Source organism: Ruditapes philippinarum, unplaced genomic scaffold (genome assembly GCF_026571515.1).
Source record: "Ruditapes philippinarum isolate M1 unplaced genomic scaffold, ASM2657151v2 ctg875_1_1_1_1, whole genome shotgun sequence".
Classification (NCBI taxonomy): domain Eukaryota; kingdom Metazoa; phylum Mollusca; class Bivalvia; order Venerida; family Veneridae; genus Ruditapes; species Ruditapes philippinarum.
Window position 1 is genome coordinate 104,016 of NW_026861939.1, and position 27,269 is coordinate 131,284.

At 34.8% G+C, this 27,269-nt stretch overlaps 1 protein-coding gene across 1 annotated transcript in view; it reads left to right on the plus strand.

The window, feature by feature from the left end:
• LOC132717425 (uncharacterized) overlaps positions 1 to 24,350 on the plus strand; it is a 39,736-nt gene extending 15,386 nt beyond the window's left edge. Inside the window, exons 8-21 of the mRNA XM_060700891.1 lie at positions 4,815 to 4,926; positions 5,626 to 5,817; positions 6,615 to 6,767; positions 7,515 to 7,607; positions 15,782 to 16,005; positions 16,496 to 16,583; positions 17,757 to 17,894; positions 18,244 to 18,354; positions 18,890 to 19,006; positions 20,428 to 20,516; positions 21,432 to 21,557; positions 22,099 to 22,194; positions 22,751 to 22,839; positions 23,558 to 24,350. Coding sequence (XP_060556874.1) covers positions 4,815 to 4,926; positions 5,626 to 5,817; positions 6,615 to 6,767; positions 7,515 to 7,607; positions 15,782 to 16,005; positions 16,496 to 16,583; positions 17,757 to 17,894; positions 18,244 to 18,354; positions 18,890 to 19,006; positions 20,428 to 20,516; positions 21,432 to 21,557; positions 22,099 to 22,194; positions 22,751 to 22,839; positions 23,558 to 23,702 — 1,773 coding nt within the window. The 3' untranslated portion in view covers positions 23,703 to 24,350. The remainder of the gene's footprint in view (positions 1 to 4,814; positions 4,927 to 5,625; positions 5,818 to 6,614; positions 6,768 to 7,514; positions 7,608 to 15,781; positions 16,006 to 16,495; positions 16,584 to 17,756; positions 17,895 to 18,243; positions 18,355 to 18,889; positions 19,007 to 20,427; positions 20,517 to 21,431; positions 21,558 to 22,098; positions 22,195 to 22,750; positions 22,840 to 23,557) is intronic.
• Positions 24,351 to 27,269: the final 2,919 nt, after the last annotated feature.

Genomic DNA, 27,269 nt, shown 5'->3' on the forward strand with positions numbered 1-27,269 from the left:
GAATTGGTCATCACCCAATAATACAATGTATTTTAAGTGCCATATTAAGGGGAGAAGCTCACCAATAACTGATTATAAGTTATGTTATGAAGTTTTAGCAAGTATTATGTACAAATGTAGAGCCAGTTTTAGACACCATCCAATCCCCAGCAGCCCAGAATTTTCCGCCACAACAAATTTGTTAAAAATTTGTCCCCCAAATTCTGAATAGACGAGCATATCTGCACTTAATAAAAAAAATTTTAATGTTCAATATATTTTAAGTTCGTATCCCCTAAGAATTTTTCTATTTGCTTCACCTATAGCCAAAAATATACATTTCTTTCCCTACAGTGGACAGGTGAACGTTGTCTGAATGGAAAAACCCTGGTGTTGCCATATCGATAGATTTCATGTTCAAAACACGTCCTTTTGGGTGCTGCAATGTAAACTTTGATAATGCCCTGTTAATGTTATTTCTTTTTTTGTTCATGGCTGCATTATCTTGAGACCGCCAAGACAAACGAGGTAAAATAAAAGTCCAGACAATAAAAAGGAATTTTGAAAAATTTGATAAATTAGAAAATTGTAATCTCTGCTTTAAGAAGTCGCACATTTTTGCACTGATTTGTGGGTTGCATATATTGTTTCCTCCAATGTTGATAAATATCAATTTAGGGGGTCTTGCCTTGATCATTCCATATTTGAATTTTTTTGATGCAGGCCCTCAAACCCCAAAAGGCCACTTGTTACCAACAACCAGTCTATGCGTCAAGTTGTGGGAAGCTTCTTCTATCATGCCTTCAATAAAACTGTTCACTGGTCCACCTTACAATTACTAGAGTCACCCACAATCCATATGTCTGCAAGTAATTCAAAATATCGTGTTTGAAAAATTTTTACAATCTTATATATTCTAGAGAAAGGCCTTTGATGACCCCACCGACCCAGTAATTTTATTTTTCTCATCAGAGTAACCCTGTACAGCTAAAATCTGTTGCACGACCTATGCGAAAACTATGGGTTTTAAACACAGAAATGTCTAACCCCAGCATGTTGACATGCTTTGGACAGAACCGCAGAAAACTGATACCTTGTAAGTGGGGATGCATTTTCGTGACAGAAAAACTGAACAGCTCTGGAAGGCATAACTTCCATAAAACGACGTAGTGAATCAATGCATTGCCTTGTGTCGGCACTATATGGAAGTCTTATGACCACAGGTCTCCCTGTTTGCCTAGTCTTAGTAACACGCAAGCGGATGGAAACAGCATTAGAACTTTCTAATGAAATGTCTGACCTGCTTAAGGCCCTTTGACTACCCATATGCTGACACACAACAACCTCGCTAACTCTCAATAAACAGAAATATGACAATGAGAAAAACAGCCGTGAACAGTAAAACCTCGAATTGCGAGGAGCAAACACTGTGAAGTGCCAAACAAATTTTGTCTAGCAATTTGCTAGTAATGGGAGCTCTATAATCCCTTGATTGCCTAAGGCGATTACACCCCTCAAGCATTTTTTTTGATAACAAAGTTTTGTGAAGGATCTATTAGACCATTAATCTTGTGAAGAAAAACTCACACCTGAAATATATAACCTAATTGTTGAGGGGAGTAACTCCTTTCGAAACAATACGAGATATAGAGAACCAAATGCTTGATTGGTACCGGCCATTATTTTAGGTAAATCGTAGTTAGATCTAAAATGACAAAAACTGTTCAAAGCTGTTTTGTAAGACAGTCTTGTATTTACTGAAAGACTACTTTGAATTAAACTAATAGCTCTTTTGTGAAGATCTGCCATAGTTGGCATGGAAACTTGCATGGGTCTGGATCTGCCTCTGGAGCAAGTTTTTGCGAAATCGTTCTTCATCTGCAAAACGAGATAAACATATCAGTGATTGAATTATGAATACCCCTCAACATGCTCTGCTTTTACCACAATGTTGAGCTGCAAACATTTTTTAAAGTTAAATTACGTAACAATACCCATCACCATGGTTGACCTTGATGTCATTTTTATTTTATGTGGATCATACAGACATATTGTCTGTTCTAAAATTTATCTTTTTTTTTTTAAAGTCTCACCCCAAAATAAAAATTGCCGCCACAATCGGGAAAAGTTTCTAGTACTGTAATGTCTGCCGTGTACCCTTGTGAGTGCCAGAAGTCTGGCCATTTTTCAAAGTGGCCCATTGACCCCCAAAATAGATGCCAAAAAACCTAAAAACCCTGGCCACCAGCAACTTATTCAGTAAAGAGTTGTACATCTTCATTGGTAGACCAAAATCTATCTTGAAATACTTTAACACCATTAAACCCCTGGAAAAATGTTTTCCACATTAACATGTCTAACCTCATTTTTCCTTTATTTATTCTAAGATGATTTATGTTTGGGGTTTTTTATTTAAACCACAGATTTAGTTTAACCAAACCTTTCAAAACAAAAGACGCCCCGGGGGAAAATAGCTCACATGGCCCAAAATTTTGACTGCCTATCAACTTGCATTTTTTTAGATGCACTTTTCTTTTATCAAAAAAAGAATTTAAAGGAATTTTCCCAAATATTATCATTTATTTTTTAAAACAGGCAATCGAAAAAAACCTTAAATTTTTGGGGGGTTTAAGTTCCCAGTCCTAAGAAAAATAAAATTTTTTGGGACCCTTTTTGTTTTCTTCCCCCGCAAGTGGTACATTTAAAATTTCCTCATGGATTCAATGAAATTTTCCATTAATGATTTGGTTCATTTGTTTTCCCATCTAAAACCCCACCCAAAAGTCTCACAGATAGTGTAAAATTTTTTTGATTTTTTTTCCCTTTTTTAACTACAAACTCTAGAAAAAACCCGGGAAAACTTTTTTAAAACATTAAAAACTTATAAGCCCCCCAAATGGGAAGACATTTTTTAAAAAAATACCATCCCCAAAATTTAAAACCCCGCTGATCAAAGTCTGCTTTGGGAATGCATTTTAAAAGAAAAAGCACTTTGATTCCCGGTTTTAAAAAGGTTTTTTCCCAAATTTGGGGCCTAAATTTTTAACCAGTTAACAGCTCAAAGCCTTTTTTATTTTCTGAAAAGAAACATTTTTTTGGAATTTTTAATAAAGTCCCTTTTAAGGGGCTTTTACCTCAGGGTATGATTTAAAAAGAAAGAAAAAACCACAAACCCTCCATTGAAATTTTTTGGGAGAAATTGGGTTTTTTGGGAGAGACCCAAATCGGAGATTAACTTAAAGTTTTAAAATAGGCTGGTACTTTAAAAAGGGCCTTCAAATGGTTTAAGGGGTTTTTTCTTTAAACAATTTTTTTCCCCGTACCAAAATTTCCCGGGAAAAATTTTTTCTGCCCGACCTTAAATTTTTTTGAATCCCCTAGCCCTTTTTTTGACCTTCATTTTCCAGTGAAAAAACCCTAAAGGGAATTTCCCTTTTTTTTTTTAAAGAAAAACTTTGGCCCCATTTTTTGTATCCAACTAATTTCCTTTCAAGCTGAAAATTTTTATTTGGGGGGGCCCAAATTTTAAAAATAGAAGGGGTATTAGTACGTTTTTACCTCTTTAATAAACCCTTGATGGGGTTTTCCCGTTTGACTGTGGTTTGGGCCTCGGGAAAAGAAACCACGAAAGGAGGGGTTTTAAGCTATTGGAAAATTTTTTGGTTCCCTTGTTTGCCTTACATTTTCCCAAAGACCCTCTGTTGAGTAAAGCATATAGAAAGAATGTGGGGGTATCGACAAATTTACCCCCTTTACAAATAGCCCCTTATTGAAGTCAATACATGGGGGCTTGGATTGATTTTGCTTTTGCTGGCATATTATCCGAGTGCTTTTATGTGTTCTAGCAGCGCCTGAAAAACACCGCAGCCAAAGGTCAGAATTTATTGATGACCAAAGGCATAAATTCTGTTGCCTGTCTTAGTCTCTGAATTGCTCGTCATATGTACGCCAAAAGGTACCACCAAAATTGCTTGCAGCCTCCCTAATGACATACATATAATGCAAAATGTCCTGGGTATGTTCTTGATGAGCACTTAGATTAGATGCTACTAAACACTAAAAGGCATCAGACCATTTTTCTATGGAACTGATCTTATCTGTTTTGTACCCTTGGCCTGTGTAACAAGATTCAAGGAATTATCCAAGCCTAAAGTTACACCAGCATCAAACATATCTAATTCAACTGGGCCTTTAATCAAACTGGAAAAATTAACATATTCATTTTGCTTTATTTTGTTTTTAAGGATTCAGGTACATGGGAGCCCAGTTTGTCCCGCCACACCTAATCTTTCTAGGCTTATCATCAAAAACTTCATTTATTGTTCCTTCATTTTCATGATACTCCCCTGTGTTTAGATTGTCATTTTCATTTGATAGAGGTAACATTAAGGACTTTGAAATAATTTCCTCAAAGTCAATAACCTTACCCTGTTGTGGAGCCTGCTCCTCAAGAATGTTCACTCTTTCCCCATCTCCTCTATCCTGAAGTGCCTCAGAGGCCTTCCTCTTCCTCCCTGCTCCCTTTCCTCTTCCAGGCATTTTTGGAATTTCTTAGATTTATTTCGATTTTTTGTTTTAAAACAATTCAGAGTGGAAGCTGCTGCTAAGCATGGAATTGAGAAGGGCAGATAATCATAAATCTACTTCCTGTCATAGATTACAAGAAAGACAACTGTGTTTCAATTCCCCAATATAGAAATACCTGATTATCCCCCTTTCCATTGGAACTTTGCTGAAATAAACAAGGCATTATTGCAAATATGCAATAAGCCCAATTATTATCTGTGTTGATCTAAGTTAAAAAATTAGAAAATAATTATTTAATGTATTTACAGTTAGACAGTTTGGGTCAGCTGGTCAGCCTGATAGTGACTGCAGCCAAACATCCGTGTATGAGAAATCTCAGTCTAGATAGTGTGACATCCAAATCTACAAACATAAATGCAGGTATTATTTTGACTTATGCATCATTTCTTAATATTGATTCTTTTTTATGTAGAACAGTGTTGCTGCAAAAGTATGGACCAATAGGTGTGCAAATTGTTTTTTTTCTTTTTTCTGCAGTAACTTGATAAACTAGCAATTGAAGCTGATGCTAACATTTTTATTGCCAATTTTTTTATACTTCAGGATATTTTTAACCAGGTTATCAAATGGAAAACTCAGGTTTTAAAAAGTATGAATGTCATTGAGCAGCTTGGCATGAATTTTTCTTCGGTGAGACACTTGCCACATATTCAAAAAATTTTAATCACATTTTCACAGAAACTTTGTTATCATGTGCCCTGTTGGGATTTTCTTTATCATATTAGCAGAATTATGATATTGGCAAAAAACCTGTTTAAATTTTTTAGCTTGACTATTTGAAAAGAAAAATAGGGCGAGCTATTGTATTCAGCAAGGCATTGGTGTCACACTTCATTTCTGTTTTTGCTTACAAGTAAGTACTTCCAAAAGGGAATGGGTTGAAATTTCACTCACTTACTTTAGAGTGTAATCCAAGGCTCATAACTCTAACATAAATTTTGACAGAGTTATAGCCAGTTTTGAACTTAGTAAATTCTAAATTTTCCAAGCTTATAGCCATTTTCATGTTTTTATGCTGATTTTTGCTTGTATTCAATTTTTTAGTTTCCTCCGTTTCAGAATATCCACAGTGTGAAACAACATCATCTCTACAAGTATTAAGTTTGAACACTTGCGGTCTTGTTGATGGTGTATTTACCTCCATTGAGAAGAGCTGTCAAGGGAAGTTACTCTGTCTAGTAGAGATTGACCTGACCAGTAATGAGAATCTCTCATTACAGAGTTTAGATAGTCTTGCTAAGATTACAACTGGTATGTGCTCCTGCTTTGTTTTTCTGCTGATTTGTCACATTTCAGAGTACAAATGTACAAAAATTTACATATGCTATGCATCAGTGTTGATGTTAAAGCATTTTTCAAGATTCATTAAGATAATTCAAACTTTATTTGTACTCAATTGTTGGGTCAAAATTTTTGTAACTGTTCTTTTCATAGAAACCTACAAAGAAACTTAACAATACTTGTTCACTCTAAAAATAAGTGATTTGGAAAGGAAAGGTAATTCTTCTGATTGGTGTTCCTCTGAGGTGAAAATCCTAAAAATATATACATGTACGGTAATTTGAATTTCTTGCATAGATCACTTAAAAATGGGAAATCTGAAAAAAAAAATTCTTGCATTGATAACTTAAAATGGAAAAATCTGCAAAAGTTATATACTTGGAGTTAAATTGAAAATAAAATTTTGCACTATTTTTTCCAGGTTTGAGTGAAATGACTGTTGCAAATCTTTTCAAATTTTGCTCATTTTACACAATGAAAAAAACACGCAAACAGAGTGAGGAAATGATCTGGAATTCTGGGTCCAGACCTTCATCAAATGATACCCAAAAGAAATATTTTAAGTCCTTCAAGTCAAAAAACCTTGACAGACAGTGTTTTACAACAGTAACATGTGGTACCAGAAACTTTACCAGGGCCCAGTAATTATTGTGAACCATGCAACATTACAAGATCCACTACCTTATAATACACACACTTTTTTCTGAATCTTATACACATTTCATTCAATATTCTAAGTATAATAATAATGTTCTATGATAAACTAGATGAAGACGGGCAGAGTCAATTAAGAAGACTTAGGTATGGAGCGAACAAAGGAGACAACTTGGTAGAGAAACTTACACAGTTCCCTAACTTGCATTATCTGAATCTCAGACTGTGTCATTTTTCTGATAAGGAAGTAGATATAAGACAATTAGGTAAGTCAAATAAAAGGATAAATAATCTTTAACCTATTGTCTACAACTGATTCTAACCATGCAACAAGTGCTGACCAAGATCGGCCTGCACACCCATAATTCTGAAAGCTATATTTTTAGATTTATGCCCCTTTGTAATTTAGAATTTTTGTCAAAAATGGTTATTTTAGCAAAAGGGGTTAATTTGGCATGCTGTCACTTTGCTGTGCTCTTGTTGTACCTTTTACTGAAACAAATATTAAGGAAATTTTTGAAGATAGTTGCTGTCAATCTAATCAGTGGACAGGATATATTTTAGCTACAGACAGTTGTGTAAAAACCTCTTTCTAAACTATATAATATATGAGCCGCGTCATGACAAAACCAACGTAATGGGGTTGCGACCAGCATGGATCCAGGCCAGCCTGCGCATCCGCGCAGTCTGATCAGGATCCATGCTGTTGTTATCAGTTTATTTACTTGCTATAGGGTCTGTAAGCAAACAGCATGGATCCTGATCAGACTGCACGGATGCGCAGACTGGTCTGGATCCATGCTGGTCGCAAACGCACTATGTTGGTTTTGTCGTGACGTGGCTCATATATACCTGAAGAAATGTATTAAGATTACTCATACAGTATAATTTGGACAATTTGTTTTTCCAGCTTCTAACAGTAGCATTCAGATTTGTAGGAATAGCCAAACCTTGCCAATTATAGAATTTGATATTACAGTACAAAATTAATGTATATATTTTAATGTTGCTAGGGAAACACTTATCAGAGCCATCATGCAGTGTGTCAACAGTTATTCTGGATGGATTGAAACTATCCAGTACAACTACAATCAAAGATCTACTTGGTAAGTAGATGTTAAAATTGAATGGTTTAATTTCTCTTATACAACATTATACAACACTTGCATAATTTAATGTCTAAGTCATTAAATAACTTGCTATGTATTTTTATTTGTATTTTACTACGAAAGAAAGAATAAGTTTATTATTTTACTATACGAAAGAAAAAAGAATACCAAATAAATTCAAATAGCAAATTTATTTTGTACGAGCATACGCTGCAATTCAGCTTGTATCATAGCTTTTATACAAGTCAAATAGATCAATAAAATATATAATGGAGGTAATGGCCGCTCTGAATAACCAGTCGAGGTATCTCGCCTGATTCCTATAAACATGTACCTAATGCAGCGAAATAGCAAGAAAGCCAGACGTGTCGCGCTAATATTTCATTTCAAGCTTATTAAATAAAAACACATGTGCCATACTGAAACCATTTAACATTGGCTACCGGGTAACCAGAACCGAATGCCAAATAGTTTACCGGCTAATGCAATTAATGAAAAACTTGCTAATTTTAATACAGGCAAATTACAGGCATATACATCACATGCGCATCTCTGTGTCACAACGACGGTGCCAGTAGCCAAGATAACAAACGGAAAAGCCATTCCTGGGTAACCAGACATGACTCCCATCCATCAAATTAACCACTGCATAGGGGAGAAGCAACTCATTGTTTAACACCAGGTCGAAAAGCAATAGCAACACACTACCACTGAACAAACTGCAATAACAAACGCAATGGGTGTCCAATCGCAACAAATTTCACCCAACTCTGGGTAAAAACATATAGCCGGAGTTGTTTATAACGCAATCTGGTGTATCATAGACAGTTCTACAGTGATGATCACAAACACGAGTGGGATATCCATTAATATTCATGACCACCATGGTAGCAAGTGTAATGGAAAAGCGTAACACCATAATGAACTCGGGCTAGCGAAGCAAAAACGCAAAGCAACTGTGGTTTCACCAAGTACTGTGGGCAAGACACACTTGACCCAGTCCATAACATGAACTAGATGTACTACAATGACGGTGCCAGTACCCAAAAATGGTAGTCTCAACAGAAACGATAGACATCTACCACCATAGACACTGCATAAGGATGGTGCAACATTGTAAAGTACATGGGTCGTTTTAGCAACATAGCAATATGCAATACCGATTCAACCCCGCAATCAGGGGAATCAACCCGACCTGAAAATGCGCTCATGTGATTATGTATAATTATATATATATAAATATAGATACACCGGCACCAGTGTCATTCCGTAACAGCGGCTTGTCACCGGGTACCCAGGAAAAACAGCTGCCACTTAATGAACCACTGAGTAAAAACAATATAACGCTGCCTGTTTCTACTAAATACCTTATGCCAAAAATTTCTCAAATTACTGCTGGTAACCGACAAGTCTGACTCCCTTATAACAATTACAAAAGAGCGACTAAAATGTAATATTAAAGAAAATTATTTGCACCTAATAAAATTCCTATTGTGTAACTTGTAGCACGCATACAATCGCGAATCACACAGTAATGTAAGTTTAATGTCAACAAAAACTTAGCGAATGTAAAGGAAATAGACACTGAGGCACGGAAATATAAATTCAACTGTTTTTCAAAAATGGAGAAAAGTCACTACATCAAGTCCATCAAGCGCTGAACACAAACGCAAAGCTATTTACAAGTCCATGATAAAACGCCAAATCCTTGGTCACATCTGGTAAATGTGTATGCTGTATATGATGTAGTGTAGTTGAAACATGATGGAGCATACTCCCATCTACGTGCAGCATCCGTACCAACAGTGTCCACAACATATCTACAACATAAAACTACGAAGAAACAGTCAATGTGCTCTTTAAAGGTTAACTGTACTACAAGAATGATGTGAATAAACATTCAAAATATCTTATAAAAGTCCTGGCTATTAGGAACTTAGAAACAATGGGGTGTGGTGGGTGGGTAGAATTCTCGTAAAGGTACTACTATAAGTCTGAATGCGTTGTCGAAAGCAAGTGGGAGAATTGCGCGATTTTCACGTATTTATAGCAATGTAACTGTAAACGACTGTAGCTCAGTTTATGTACGTATGTGTAATGACATACTTAATAGAAACGGGTACCAATATTAATGTAATACACGGACTATTTCTTTCTCGAAAATAAATTGAATTATTTTGAATGAAAATAATTATTATTATTTTACTATACGAAAGAAAAAAGAATACCAAATAAATTCAAATAGCAAATTTATTTTGTACGAGCATACGCTGCAATTCAGCTTGTATCATAGCTTTTATACAAGTCAAATAGATCAATAAAATATATAATGGAGGTAATGGCCGCTCTGAATAACCAGTCGAGGTATCTCGCCTGATTCCTATAAACATGTACCTAATGCAGCGAAACAGCAAGAAAGCCAGACGTGTCGCGCTAATATTTAATTTCAAGCTTATTAAATAAAAACACATGTGCCATACTGAAACCATTTAACATTGGCTACCGGGTAACCAGAACCGAATGCCAAATAGTTTACCGGCTAATGCAAAAAAATGTGACACATCTGACTTCTTCCATGAATAAATTTTCGCCACAATAAATTGATTAATTTTACTTCTCCTAAAATAAATTTTCGCCACAATAAATTGATTAATTTATCCCCCAAATTTATTCATACTATTTTTTTTTTATTAAAGAGGCCGGTAACAACTTCCCAGGTCTATACATGGCGTGATCCTAAATGCTTGACAATAGCATCCTTAATATAATCTAGATAGAATTCCAAACCTACTGTATTGAGATGTACGCCATCATCTCGAAAAAAGGCCGTGGCTGCATCAATATCAGGTATAATGATATCACTTAAGCCTGATGACGTAACAATTTTTCTGGCTAGACGATTAAGGCGTTTTCTTTTCATTTCGATAGGTCGATATCCCCTAATAGCACCTGACCAATTTTGACGTTGTAAGATATCAACCCAGATTATCACAGTATGAGGAAAGGCTTCCCTTAAATATGCAATTTCTTGTTCAATTAAAAGTCGTAGTTGTACTGTATTGACCGACACAAGGTCGTTACCACCTAAATGAATAAAAATAATAGAAGGTGGAGAAGAAAACAACACCTGCATTTCTATTAGGCGTCTAAAACCACCCCATCTGAGGCCTCTCTCTGCCCACCAGGCAATGGACACATCCTTCAAGCCCAAATTCTCCTTAGCCGCATTCTTTGCATAATTCCCGGCCCAGTATGGGATTGAATCCCCCAGAATCCAAACATCTAAATATAAATAGACCAGAAAAAATAAATAATTTGACATGAACAGTGTTAAAAAGTGCCTTTGAGATACAGCTAATTATGTCTTATTAAAAAGGCTTAAGCTCGAATGTAGTTATTGAAACACCCAGAATTCCAGCGTCCTAACTGTTTAATTGTTTCCGCTGAATAACCCAATGATGCAAGATCAGTAGCTCTACCAATTCTAAAACTATGACTTTTATATGGTGCCACGAGCGTAGAATTAAAACGGATGGATTTTGATAAGACTGATGAAAACTGAGACCTAGTTACGACCGTACCATTTTTGTGACAAAACAATGAACCTTGGACATTCGGTCTACATACTAAGTAATTCTCTAGCGCCTCTACAGGGCAAGGTAGTGAAGTCTGTCTCGGTAATTTTAAGCAAACTGGTTTACCTCTCTGATTAGTTTTAAAATGCCTAAGACGAACCATTAAATAATTGTTGTTATGTGTAAAAGACACATCATTTTCTTGTAAAGAATTCTCACAATGGTTAATACTAGTCGCCACCAATTCACTCACACGGAAAAGACCAAAATATGCAAGAACAAAAATCGATGTAAAAAGTTTCACCTCAAAATTATCGTAACAAACCATAGGTAAAGAATTGCAGATGTTAACTAAAACTGATAGAGTTATAGGAGCACGGTTGTCAAGCGAGATTCTACTTCTATGGCAGCCTTCTAATAATTTTCTGATGATAAAAACTTCCTTTATGTCGTAAAAACCATTAAGTTTATGGTAATAATTGATCCCTGCCAAGTACGTTGTGATTGACTTAGGTGACAGACCTTTCTCAAAGCAAAATGATAAAAACAAAATAATATGTTTTACAGGAATCGGTGATTGCTTTTCCATCCCATATTGTGACCGAAATTTCTCAAAGGCTGATAAAGAAGTATTGTATGTTGACCTTGAGTTGGCCGCTATTCCAGAGTGAATAAGCTTTCCGGCTCTAAACTGAAGATGTGCCAAAGGAAGGGTGGGACCAAGCAAGGTATTTCGTCGGCGTTTGGAGCTAACTCTCGAAACCTGGTCAACTGAAACCGAGATAAAGCGTCACATATATTGTTTTGGCAACCGGGGACATGCGAAGCCTTAATCAAAATATTGAGCTTTAAACAACGTAATGTTAACACTCTAACAATACACATTACCATTTCAGATTTAGAAGTTAATTTATTCAATATATGCACCACTGCAAAATTATCACAGTTGAACCGTATCTTTTTATTTTTAAGCTCATAACCCCATATATATAGTGCCGCTAAGATGGGAAAAAGCTCCAAAACCGTTATATCCTCTGTTATGCCCAATTCATGCCATACTTCCTGCCACTTAGCATGACACCAATGACCTTGAAAATATACCCCAAAACCTAAGTTTTTGCCACCCGCACTATCAGAAAACAACTGAACATCATCGTTTGACACCCAAAATCGGTCATGAAAAACGGAAACCCCATTAAATTGTTTCAGAAAATATAGCCACATAGTTAAATCTAAACAAATATCTTTTTTTACTCTGATATGGTGATGTGGTTTATTTAAGCCACAAATTGAATTGATTAAACGACGAATGAAGGGTCGTCCTACTATGACTGCTCTACAGCAAAAATTTAACGAGCCTATTAACGATTGCATTTTCTTAAGTGTTGTTTTCTTATTTGACAGACATTCCTGAATTTTCTTTGTTACTTCTAGAACTTTAAGCTCAGGTATACGCACGCACATTTGGTTTGTATCTAATTCTAAGCCTAAAAAAGTCAACACTTCCGTCGGACCCTCCGTTTTGTCTTCGGCCAAAGGTACGCCAAGCTCAGACATTGTATCTTTAAAAGTTTTAAGCGCATGCGCACATGTTTCCTTAGATCTGTCCCCTCCTAAAAAATCATCTAAATAATGCAACAATTTCGCAGAAGTTAGATTTCTCTTAACAGAAAACTCTAAAAACCGTGCAAATCTTTCAAATGTGATACAACTTATAGAAGCCCCAAAAGGTAGGGCCTTATCAAAGTAATAATTCTCGTCAAAATAAAAACCTAACAATTCAAAATCACCCGGCTTAATAGGAATAATACGGTATGCACTTTTGATGTCCGTCTTGAATAATTGACAGTTATGACCTAGATCTTGAACCATTTTGACTGCGTCATCAAAGCTTGTGTATTGCACAGTGCATAACGCTGGATCAATATGGTCATTAACCGATTCGCCTGGCGGGAATGACAAATGATGAATCATTCTGTATTCACCAGGCACTTTTTTCGGCACTAAACCAATTGGTGATACAATTAAATTTTTGATTGGTCTTTCCTTAAATGGGCCAGCGATGCGGCCTGCGGAAAGCTCTTTACTTATTTGAGACTTTATTATCTCTGGATTAAGTGAAGTAGAACGCAAGTTTTTTGAGTCACGTGGAGCACGTGGACCTGAATACTGAATAGAAAAGCCGTTTTTAAACCCACTTAATAAAAACGAAGCTTCAACTTGATCGTAATATTTTAATAATTTCCGTAAAACTGAAAGTTTGACAGGTGATTTTGCTAAACAAAAAATATCAGAATTAACTTCATCTAACGAACTAAGGCCGGATTTTTTTGTGCTATCAATTTTTTCTCCCATTTTTAGAGTCGCCTCTTCTGTAGAATGGACTGGCACGAAAGGATTTTTGCGGGGGCGTTACAGACTCGCTTGACAGCTTATTCTTAAACTGATTAAAACTGCCACTTGTTGATGACTGATTTTTAGTGCACGCAAATTCTGGATGAGGAGCCGCGCACGTGTTACACACGTGGGCAAATTTACAATTTCGCCATGAGCAACTACCTCTATTGAAGTCATTACACGGGTATCTAACGGAACTTGATGGAGCTTTGGAAGGGGGGCGCAATTGCATGCAGCGCCACCACAAATCATTATTAATTTTTGACCATGAGGCGGGTGAAATAGCTTGACGGAGGCGAAACTGTTCGTCGTAGGTCCGCCATGCGACGCCTCCCTGACGTAAAGCGCATTCTCTTATGTTGAACATATAGTGCAACATTTCATACATTTTATCTGCGTGTGCCGACAGATAAACAGACATGTATATTATAAAGGCGTTTGTCCATTTTTCTATGTCAAATATCGATTCCTTACATTCTTTCTGGGCAGTTTCAATTTGACCATTTGCATTTAAGCGAAATACACTGCCTGAACAAAACTCGGACAGCTCAACAGCCCCTTTGAGCAAAAGGGCTAGGTTAATATATTCACCCTTGCAAATTTGTTGCTTAAGGGAGCTTGGAACATGTGCCGCAATATCATCGTCTGCTATGCGGACCATGGTTAACGGTGGCGTAGTTACCACATTGTTTGCCGAATTTAAACCCGTGCTGGCCTTTCGCGGGCCTGAAAGCGGGAGTTCTAAAATATTTTGCGCACCACACCCCTCATTACTATTACTTAAATTTGAGCTTGGAATAATCTGAGACTCTTTAAGAATTTGTTCAAAGTCTATAATGTTTGACCTACCGGCTTCGTTCTGCAACATGCGCTCATCAACGGAGTCCTCCAACGTTAACGCTGTAGAAGCTGGTCTCTTTCGGCCTCTCGTTGTTCTAGCATTACTATCCTCTTCCTGAGGAGAAGGCAATGTTACAGCTCTCCTGCGACCACGTGGCATAGCGTTACACAGCAAATTAGAATTCTCGTAAAGGTACTACTATAAGTCTGAATGCGTTGTCGAAAGCAAGTGGGAGAATTGCGCGATTTTCACGTATTTATAGCAATGTAACTGTAAACGACTGTAGCTCAGTTTATGTACGTATGTGTAATGACATACTTAATAGAAACGGGTACCAATATTAATGTAATACACGGACTATTTCTTTCTCGAAAATAAATTGAATTATTTTGAATGAAAATAATTATTATTATTTAAGACTAGAATATTAATTTTAATTGATATTGTGTTATGAATTATGTCTGGAAAAAAATTGTGTGTATTGTGTTCTTGACAAAGTAGATATCATGTTATTGCCACACATGACTGTAATACTATATGAGCCGCGTCATGACAAAACCAACATAGTGGGTTTGCGACCAGCATGGATCCAGACCAGCCTGCGCGACTGCGCAGTCTGAACAGGATCCATGCTGTTCGCTATCAGTTTCTCTACTTGTAATAGAGTTGGTAAGTGAACAGCATGGATCCTGATTAGACTGCGCGGATGCGCAGGCTGGTCTGGATCCATGCTGGTCGCAAACCTATTATGTTGGTTTTGTCTTGACACGGCTCATATATATCATGTTTTATGTGTATGGGTTGGTCGCCTTACTATACAATTAATTTTTTTAATGAATTTGAATTTCATGTTGCTCACAGTATAGGCTGACTTAGTATTGACTTGTCTTTGAGACATAGAAAAGTCATTCTAACTGCCTGCTAACCTTCCAAGGGTTTGATAAGAATATACCATTTTGAGAAAAAAATATTCATTTATCACTAATTCTAGTCCAACTTATTAGATTATTTAAAGAGACATGGAGATAATTTTTTGCATGGGCAGTGTCTTTTTTCGAAAGTTTGACAATAAGAAAAAAATGCCTTTAAAATGTTCAAATCGTTCAGGTCAATTTAATAAAGCTATGATAAATCATATTTATCTATTTGTTTAATTTTATTTAGTAAAATTTTGCATTGATTTAGATAATAAATAATGTGTAACACAGCTTTAATTAGAAAATATTATGAGCCTGGTCAATTTACATGGCTGTTCCAGCGGGCCTGGCTCCCGGCTCTATACTTGCAACATAGATCACTAAGTCTCATTGTCAATGTAGGGTGCAAAGGAATGATATTTTTAATTTCTTTAATACTAGTGAATCCAAAGACAAGTAAACTGACGACCTTGAGTCTTGGTGGCTGTTCATTGGATGACAATGACCTTTCACCTTTATGTAATGCAATCAAAGATGGTCTACAGTTAAGTATGCTGAAGTTGTCAGCCAATCGGATTACAGATGAGGGACTGACCAAACTTGTGGAAGCTTTATTAAAGAATAAAACAAACCCGCTAGCAGTGCTGGACCTATCTACTAACAGGGTAAACAGACTTTATTTCTTCTTTTTCTATGGGATATAAATTTTAAGATTGTAGTTCACTATTCAAGACACATAATTGTAGCATTATGACTGAATTATAGCCCTTTGTGAACTTCTAGGTTTAAGATTTTTGTGCAAGTTATATCTACAAAGGCTTGAAATTTGGTTTACATGTCTGACACTTTAGACTGGTCTTTATTTAACAAAGATGTTTCTATCCCTAGACAATCTTATAAAACAATACTTCACACAGGTATTTCTCAAATGGACTTGTCCATGTTCAATTTTTAGAACTATCCATTATCAAATTTATGAGTGTCAAGATGAAAATTAATAATAATAAGTCGCCAGCAACCTGTTTACACTACACAGAAGTGCTAGCTGGCCAGGCTCTATACTTGTGGCAAAGGCTAACAACTATTGATCCTTGCATTGCAAAACTAAATTTATGTTTCTATGCTCATGTTTTGAAAATATTTCTTCTTTTATAGATTGAAACAGAAGGAGCAAAATCATTATCAAAATTATTTACCTCCAAGTCAAAATTACACAGTCTTAATGTCAGTTCAAATAACATAGGTAAGTGTTTTATGTATTTTATTTGATGTTTTTTCACTCCCATTAATGTGACTTTTGTAACCCATATTCCAATTTCTGAAATAGATTTGTTAAGTTGAAAATTTAGCTCAACTTTTCACAGAATAAGGAAAGCTATTGACCCTGGTGTTGGCATGGCTGTCACACTTTGGTTAAGTTTTTGTGTATAAGTTGATATCTCTAAACTACTGAAGGGCATTCTGGTTGAAACTTCACACACTTGTTCTCTGTGATTATCTAACATTATGGGCACAGGTCTCATAACTCTGAGTTACCTATTGAGAGAGTTAAAGAGTTATGCTACTTTTCTTACTGTCAAGGACTTGAGAATAGTGGAGTGTGTTGTCTTACGGACAGCTGTTGTTGGGTTATGAAGAATAAAATTGATATTAACCAACTATTAATTTATTTTTTAGCTCGACTATTCGATAAGAATAAGTAGAGCTATTGTAGTCACCCGAGCGTCGGCGTCAGCGTAACCACTTATGTTAAAGTTTTTGTAATACCTCAAATATTTTCAAAGTCCATTGACATATGGCTTTGAAACTTTGCACACTTGTTCACCATCATGACCCCAACCTGTAGACAGGAGGAGATAACTGTATCAAGCATTTTGACAGAATTGTACCCCTTTTCTGACTTAGAATTTACGTTAAAGTTTGCATACCACCTCAGATATTTTCATATACTATTGACATCTGGCTTTGAAACAAGTTGAAATTTTATACTCTTCTTTTAGAGCATAATAGGACTCTCTTCAAGGCCTATAACAGTAACATGGATTTAAAGGAAAATTTGGCCCTTTTGTTAACTTAGAAAATTTTACATTATCAAGGCTCTTTTACTATCAAGCACTAAGAATAGTCGAGCGTTGCTGTCCTACCGACAGCTCTTGTTTATTGGAATATTGTTTGTTTTTAATTGAAGTATTATGAACTTGTCTGACCATATTTATATATATTAAGATTATAGGATGCTTACAAAATGTACCTAAAAAGGTTTAAACATGTTCTTTTCTATGAACATGTACTTTTTTATGCAATAATGTTTTAGTTTAAATAATACTAAATAATGTTTTGAATTGAAGTGATAAAATGTACCTAAAAAGGTTAAAAAAGTCTTTATTATGATTATCATTTATGATCTATTTTGTAGGGAAAGATGGGTTACTATCCCTGGCATCAGTTGTGGCGGGGAAGTCCCCATTACAGACCTTGCACGCCCAGGATCAAAGTGCAAAACAAGAAGATGCCAATATGGCTGAAATCTTTTCAAAACTAGCTACCAGTCTAGGTATCATATCTGTTCTATATCTTTCATTAGTCCTTAACCTGTTGAATTTCTGTAATGGATTTGCCCAACTTTGAAATGGAACAGTCTATTCAATGTTTAAGGGAATTTGTTTTCAAAATACAAAAAACAATAATAAAGAAGGAATAGTTTTCATCAAAGGAATTTTAAAAGATTAACTTTTTGCAGTGTTTTCATTGCTCTCAAGTAATCTCTCTTGTGAGAATTTCATGTTTTCTTTTGTACAAATCGCTACTTTATAAATATCCATACAGTTTACATAAATTTTTATCTATAGCAGTACTTACATATTTATTATTCTATAATTGTATTATTATATATGCACATGTAGGTTACAAGATACAGATGGATGGCGATAAAGTGAAGCCTGGGTGTAGTGATTTACCCTCAAACCTGCCAGATGGTCTCCTTGTGAACCTTACACTAATGGGAGGTTATGCAGGTATGATTTCATCAACAAAGAGAGGCTACTCTTTCATTAAAAAAATTGTTTAGGGAACTATTTTTATCTGTATTTTCTTGCTTACTAAGAGAATTCACTTGAAATTTTGAATTATCTTTTCATCATCCTAACTGCAATATTTTATATACTGTAACAAGGGTATCTCTTGCAACATTCCTACAAAATAATTTTTTTGAGCTTTTAAGCTGAACTATTGGAAGAATAGGAAGAGCTATTGTATCAGGTGTTTACTTTGGTGTCACACTTCCACATTTTGATTAAGTTTTTGTGTGCAAGTTGGTACTCCAAAACTACTGAAGGGAATGGGTTGAAACTTCACACATTTATTTGAGAGCATAATAGGAGGTCGCTGTTAAAGGCCTGTAACTCTAACATGGGTTTTGACAGAATTATGACCCTTTTTGAACTAAGAAAATTCTATATTATCCAGGCTCTTGTTTTACTATCAAACACTGAGAATAGTCGCGCATGCTGTCCTACTGACAGCTCTTGTTATTTATTCTATATTAACTAGGAAATGTTGGCCAGGCCATAGACAGTAGATGTATCAGGACTGATTATATAGATGAAAGACTTCCAAGTCTCTCATTCCACAATATCATGCAAATATGCTGCTTTCTACAGGGAAAAAGTAAGTATAATGCATTTAGTATGTAATATTAACACCTTTGATTCCTTCTTGACATATCTGTATGGTAAATTTTCGATAGTCTTAAGTTGATTAGAATAGATAATAAAGTACAGTAGAACTTCGGTAAGTCGAAGTTGGAGGGACCTGCGTAAAAACTTCGACACATCGGGACTTCGACTCATGAATCGGTCTGAATTTCATGACAAAATTTCAACCCGTGACTAGCCCTTATTATAAGATATATAATGTAACCTATTTCATGTTTTTCTTTCATTCAGTAATCTGATATTTTACATTATACAATGATAAATATGACATGTTTAGTTACTTTTCACGGCTAATGATTTGGACTCCCTGTTGACGTGACATATACAATAAAGTTACAAAAGGCGAACAATACAAAAGGGCAATAACTAAAACAGCTTATAGTAAATATTTCGCGTGTGGTTTTCACGCGACACCGGGTCACGGAAATACTCAAATGATAGTTCTTACTGTTTACATGTACTTTCAAATACCGCTACGGCAATTAAATAGTAATGATTAGAGCATTTTTCACACATTTAAACGCATACAAAGACTATTTGAACACTCGGCTGTGTAATTAACACCTTTCCCTAAAGTTGATCGGAAGTCGTCTTCTCGGCCAGAAAAGGTGTGAAAATGTCTTGAGATCGAAGGTGTCAAAATAACCGAAAAACTTCGACTTATTTGTGGTAAATTGTACTAGATTTATTATATACGGACCACAAAAAAACTTCGACACATCAAAAAACTCGACACATAATATCTCGACTCATACATAGGTTTTTATAAGGAATATATAAGGGAAAAAATCGGGACTTTCATTTTACTTCGACACATTGAGAAAATCGGCTAATCGAAGTTCGACTCATAGAAGTTCTACTGTATTTGAATGATGATAAAAGTTAATTAGAAGTAATAACAGATAACAAATGTTAAGAAATGAATGCATCTGCCATAAGTAAAAGGTTAAATTTTATCAGGAAGAAGTGTTATGTTTTAGAAGTGATCTGTCTTCAGTAAGAAGTGTTTTCTCTTGACTATGAAGTTATCTGCCTTTAGTAAAAAGTTATTTATACTGAGGAAGTTACTTGACCTGTGTAAGTAGTTATGTATTTTGAATAAGAAGTTATCTTTCTTGAGTAAGAAGTTATTAGAGCAAAGAGCTATCTATATTGTCAGTATGAGGTTATCAGGTAGAGTTTTTCTGTATTGAGTATGATGGTAATTTTCTCAAATAAGAAGTTAACTGAATAAGGAAGGAGTTATCAATTTTGAGTAAGAAGTAATTTGAATATGAATTTTATCTTCAGAATATTGAAAGTTTGATGTGAAATTATTGTTAAACATGTAAAATGTAAGTTACAACTTTTCTAATATAAATGTTACCTATTAAGGTACAGATAAGTGTGTCTGGTCTGAGAAGGAATGGGATATGATAACTGGTGCCGACAGACCAACTACAGATGCACCATCTTGGCTTAAGGTAACTGTTTACAGACGCTTTTCACATAGCATGTATTATCTCCCCTGGCCCTATTTTGAGGGTCATTCCCAATATATTTATGCCTCTGATAATACCAAAATTATTCCCAATTCTATCATTTTCATGTAACCTGATAAAAATCTTTAAGATATTGGTACTATCATAACGTTTTCTTTCACAAATAAAAAAAGAGTTTGACAATTTACATGAATAAGCTGATAAAGCTTTTTTCATATTTTGTCAATTATATTATATACAATGTACATGTAGAATATTAACCACATCATTGGCTGCCACTTTTGGCAAAGGAGGTAAAAATTGTAAAGATTGGGAGCTATGTTTTTTAATTCAACAAAAAAACATTCTGTTTTTACTTTTGTTGGACAATTTTGAATTTTTTTAAGAGAGAAAAATGGTAGAATTCACTTTACTGATACACAGTCATTGCCCAACTCTGAAATCTAAATATCGCGTCATTTTTTATTAAAATGAGTGGAAAAACCGGGGTTTGGGGGCAATAGCCATAAATTGAAACAGATAAACAATGAAACAATAAACAAAAATGAATAGCTTTACACAAATAATCAGCTGTTGCTTATATAAAGTGAGCTATTACAGGAACTTCCTGTCTATTTCTAGCTACCGGAAAGTGCATTTGTCCCAGAAAATAGATTTTACAAATTTGATGATTACTTTTATTGCTATTATATATATTTATATTTATATCAGAAATCATTTTGTCAAGTTATAATGTATGTTACCATTTGACATTTATTTGTTGTATTTTTTTATAAATTAGGTCATATGATTTATGAAGAATAGCGTAAATTTAAATCTTTAACAGCTTAAGGTAAATGTCAGTTAGTTATCTATAGCAGGGGTATAATTAGACTTTTGTTTTCATGTTGATTTCAGTTACCAGCAGAAAGAGACCGTTGTATTTATATTAGTAACCTACCTGGTACAGCAACACTACAGAAAATAGAGGCAATTCTAGAGATGGATGCAGACTGTAGTGTTGATGAAACTTGCTTAATGAAGGTACTGTATATAGCTCAAAATGTTTAGGCACTCGTGTTAAAACCTGTACATGTATATCTTATTGTACTTGAAATGTCACTATCTTTCAAAATTTCTTTTTATATACATTTCTTTCTCACATTTTTGTTGTTGATCAGTTTAACTATGGTACATAAATCTGAAATAAATGGTTTGTTTCCACCAATAGTATGTGAGGTCATTATATGATGTCATGATTAATAACATGATAGATGACATAGTGTGTGATGACATCAAATTTCATGATATCATGAGTAATGACATCACATTTCATGACATCATGATTAATGACATCACATTTATAGACATCATGATTGATGACATAACATTTAATGACATCATGATTGATGACATAACATTTAATGACATCATGATTGATGACATAACATTTAATGACATCATGATTGATGACATCATGTTTAATAACATCATGATTGATAACATCAAATTTCATTACATCATGATTGATGACATCAGTATTAGATTACAGTATTGACATTATGCAACTCTTATGTGCATTTAGGACCCAGTAACAAGAGGTGTAAATGGTGTTGGCTGGTCTATGATGAGTGATCAGGAATCTGTTACCAAGGCGATAGACTATTTCAACAGTGGAGAGGTAAGGTTTTTCCTTCTATTTTATGTCTGCCATGACTAAGAGGTCAAGGTCACTTACCTTCATCTCTATGGGTTTGAATCACTGCCAGGAACATTGAATTATTTTATGTTAGGAAACTGTCAGTCTTGCTTTAAACAGTCAATAGTTCTCAATGGTAGGGCTGTTATTGTTGGACAATTTTGTATAGATATATTGAAAGTCCAATACTGGCCATGTACCAATATATCAAAGTAAATAACTAGTACAGCGGAAATCGTTTAAATATACATGCTTTATTAGGCTTCACAAATACATATGTTACTTTCAAGACCCATAACTTTAACAGGGATTTTGACAGAATTATGACCCTTTTTCAACATTTTGATTCTGCAGTATCCATACTCTTGTATTACTGAGAATAATCGAGCACACCATTGTACAGACATCTCTAGTTTTTTGTGTTATTAATTCTGAGAATTTTAGCATTGACTGAGTTGTTCATTTGTCAAAAAATGAGTACAATATAATTATAATCCTCAGAAACTTGTTTGTCTATATTCTTGCTTTGCTATCACAGGCGAAGATGTTTGGTCAAGCTTTCATGATGTCAGAGGTCAAAGTTCAAGTGGATAATGAAGCAAGTACAGAAATAGAGCAGAAAGCTTTGTAAGTAAAACTATAAGTTTTGTTGATTGTGCATAGTCAGAGGTGTCCAGTGCGCAGTTGACTTCTTATCATTTGCCCTTTGAATTTCTGCAGGAATGTTGGAATTTTTTTAAATGACAAAGTTGTCTAGTTAGCGTACAGAAAGAAAGTTTTTCTACCAAGTGTATTTTTTGCACAAGTTAAGCTTAAATATTGCTATGTAATTGAACTTTTGCAATAGAAGTGTTAATTTAACCTCCACCTAAAATATCCTGTATCTTATCATTGTGCTGGTCAGGGTCTATTCCACCGGCAAAGGCTAATCACTGTGTATATTTGAGTTTATTAATACTTGCGGGACCTCCAGAAGAGTGTAAGTATTAGTCATTTTAGATTTTGGAGGATAGTGCGCAATACAGAAAGATGCTCCATTGCTAGAAACTTCTCCTAGTTCTTTAGTGTGCCATGTCTTTAAGCACTCTTACATGGGACCTCAATTTAAAGTCCCATCAAAAAGACTATTTAGTAATCTTAGTTGGCCAGCTAGGGAATTGAACCCACAATGTTGAGACTGCAAGTCTTACACTGTAACCGTTTGAGCTATATTGACTGTTCTGATCAATGTTTTGATTTGAGACTAATAAACGGATCTAATTGGAGCAAGGGGAAGGTTAAGTTAACTTATTTTGGTCACAGAACAAGGTGAAGGTTAAAAACTTGTACATTTATCTGATTACAGAGCTGACAGGGAGACTAGACAGAAATTAAGAGCGAAACAAGAGGCCGAACATAAAACACTGATTATAAACACAACCGAGGCAACGTGGAAACGACATGCATACCGACTCGCTCATCCGGCATACGCAGATGGTCGTATATGGTAGAAACTTGTACAGTAACATGCCGCAGAACTGTTCAACGATACAGTGAAATCTGTGTCAAACTCCATTTCTTAATAATAGACTAAAATTAATATATCAATATACAATAAGTGAAAAGATAATTATACGTCAACACCAGGGCTGTTTATATTATTTCATATCTACCGGTTATAACCTACCGTAAGGTCTTCATCAGGATAAATTTTGACAGAAATTTTGGCCTGAAGTATTAAAAATATATAGTATGGTAAGTCACATAACTAAACAAAAAAAGTAACAAAAATTCTAAAAATAGAATGAGATTTGGCTTGGTGCCAGAATGTTGTTAAGTATATGTGTAATAATTAAATTAATGAAGATACTATAGTTTTACCGAGTCCAAAATACTGATATTATTAATATAGAAAATTTGTTACTGACCATTATTAGAACCAAGCTGAAGTTCCTCTCTGTGTAAAAAAAAAGGTTGAACTTTCCTGGCCAAATGCCAAAAATTTACCACCGCTTAAACAACATAAGAAAATTCAGAATTTTTTAATATTATGTGCACAAAATGTCTGGCCCTTTGATCTGAAAGTTATTTGATTATTTTCATGCTTGAGATAAAAGATTCAAGTAGATTTGTCTGTGATAAAGTAAAATACAGTATTATTTATTCTAATATACAAATGTATTTATATATATATTATTTCTTTATAATTTTATATTGTTGATCATTGTTATTAATATTTTTCAAAAATAAACTTGTCTTCAGCTATTGTCTTGTTGTTCTGTAGTAAAACCTTTTTTGATAATTTGTATCAATATTTGGGCTTTTGTTGAAGCAATATTAGGGCTTAAATGTGTCAGTTTGTATTTGATAGAATTCATTTTTGCATGTGCATGTTTCTAAATTCTGTTGTTGGCAATGTAAGTAAGTAAATAATGTATTCTAGTGACCTGTGCATTCGTATAATACAAAACAAGTGTTTACAAAGTTAAACGTGCACCTGACCCCATGTGCCTATAAGTCACCTCAACATTTAAACTCATTACATCATGCAACTTGAGCAAACGATGTAGTGGAAAAGAAAATGAAAATTGGCATTTATCATATACCCGTGCCGATTTTTTGCGACTCCGTAAAAACGGTATTGCATGACCGTGCATATAATTTGACGTGACGCCATTTGCGTTATATAAACATAGTGTAAAGAGGCGCATAATGTTAGCGTTACAAAATAGTTGCTTCATTGAAAAAATGCTTCTTTTTCACTTTAAACACTTTATTTTGGATATATGATAAATAGAATATTATATTCGTGAAAGTTTAATACTGAATTTTTTTAACTCGTTGAATAAAATAATATGCTCGCAGGGGATAACTATTTAACTCGTTCAATAAATGCATTCAAAATCCTCTATTTATAGAACAATATTATACAGTTTCAAAAAGATTGGTCCTAGTTTTATACGAGGGGCATATTTTAGTTAGTGGCAACAACTCCATTTAACCATGATTTGCACGTGAAAGTACATGTATAATATACCGTTGGAAAGATTATTGATTTTTCAAAGCTACAGTTTATTTTCCACAATTTGCACGTGCAATAATTTTTTGTATACTGGTTGTAAACATGAGTGAATTGCATTGTGATTTGAGAGATATTGCAAAATTATTGGGTTATAGGGTAAATGCGCGTCAGAAATAAAAACGGATCCGAGAAAATGCCCTTCCATATGGTACAGTTGCCAGGTGGGTGTCAATGTTTAAGGAAGGTAGAACTAATGTTAAGGATGATCCGGGCGGCCATTTTTCTTTAACTCTGAAGAAGACATAAGCACTGTCAAAGCCAAAGTTGATGAAGATGCAAGATATATCTTGGAGGAGATAAGTGACATATCTGGCCTTAGTGCGTCATATGTGTTTTCCATATTGAAAGAAAAATTTAATTTAAAATAAAGGAAAGTATTTGCTTACTTCTGACCAGAAAAGGAAGCGGCTTGAAAAAGCCTGGGCCTTATTGACTATGTTCAAAGATCGACACGCTAGACGCCTGAGAGAAATTGTCACAGGGTATGAAACGTGGCTTTTTTTTAGCCCGACAATAAACTCAGAAACAAAATGTGGGTAGCTGAAAAAGCTATTTTTTGAAAATGATTGATTATAGTGGCCCATGCAGTTGTGCCTGAAAGGTGTTGTGTAACTGGAACATTTTACCGAGACAATGTTCTCATTGCTGTAGTTAATCAATACATTACACAGAATTCAATGTCCGGGGTGCGCAGGATAAAATTACTCCATGATAATGCACCTGCGCACCGGTCAGCCTTAGTTCAAGCTTATTTAGAGGAGTAGGTAATTGAGGATTTGTTATATTTCGCTTTAAAGTCTTGACCATAGGAATTCGGGAACGGGACCGCACATTGTGGCGCTTATTTTCGATTGTGTTACGGTTTTGTTTAAAATGTTTCTCCTACATCTAAATATCTTTTAGTATTATCCGAGTGTATGACTTCAAAGAATATAATTATTATCAATTTGGACACAATTTGTTACTTTTAAAATTGGTCCAATTTCACGGTATACAAATGTATACCGTAAATTTGACTTATTTTTTTAACTAGCAGACTATATATTAAATTGAGATTATATTATAAAATAATTATCCTTTTCACTCACTCGGATAATATGAAAAGAGATTCAAAGGTCGGACAAACAATATGTTAAGGTGGTACGGATTCGGATTAATGCGCCGCAATATGCGGTCCCGTTCCCGAGTTCCTATGGTCCTGACCTCATGGTTAATTCCATAAATATAATATTGCCTTCGCGATCGCCGGTTCCAAACCTGCAGTGTCGTCGGAAGCCCTCTTTACCAGTGTACAAACAGTATACCCAAAGAACAGTTCTAAAACGCTTTTTTCGGAATAGATTCTGAGACTGGAAAAATGTGTAGAGGTCTACACATGGTCTATGATGAATATTTTAAAGGACTCTACTTATCATTTTTCACAAGTATGACTTATTCATAAGAACGCGCTGCCGTTGCCACTAATTAAAATATGCCTCTCGTGAACATGTGCAATCTATTTGAAGGGACTCCACTGAGGATTATTGAGATGCATAGACAAGAAATACTTTTTTTCGAGATTTGTATACCAATAGATGAAAATCTATACAAATAACTTGTGTGCAAATTTTTAAATAATTCACTCACTCAGTTTTCCCGGAATTGTCATTTTTATTGCACAAAAAGACCTAAAACTGAAAATCGTTTAATTTTAATGCATTACTCGGATCAGGCTAACAACTGCACTTTCGATCCATTTTCAGTTTTATTCTAAGGACATTTCTTTATTATAATTTTCCATATTTTCCTCTTTTAAATGCACAAGGTTTTTATATATTGTAAGATTTTCCAGAGTTATTTTTTTATACTTTAGTACCTCGGTAAACCTTTCAGTTATCAAGGAGGACAATAACAGTATCGCGACTTTTCTTCAAGGCCACATTTTCCTTCTTTGTCGTTCCCATATGTTAAGTGTTTTGATATAAATTTCCTGTTATTTAATTGTTTATTCACGCAC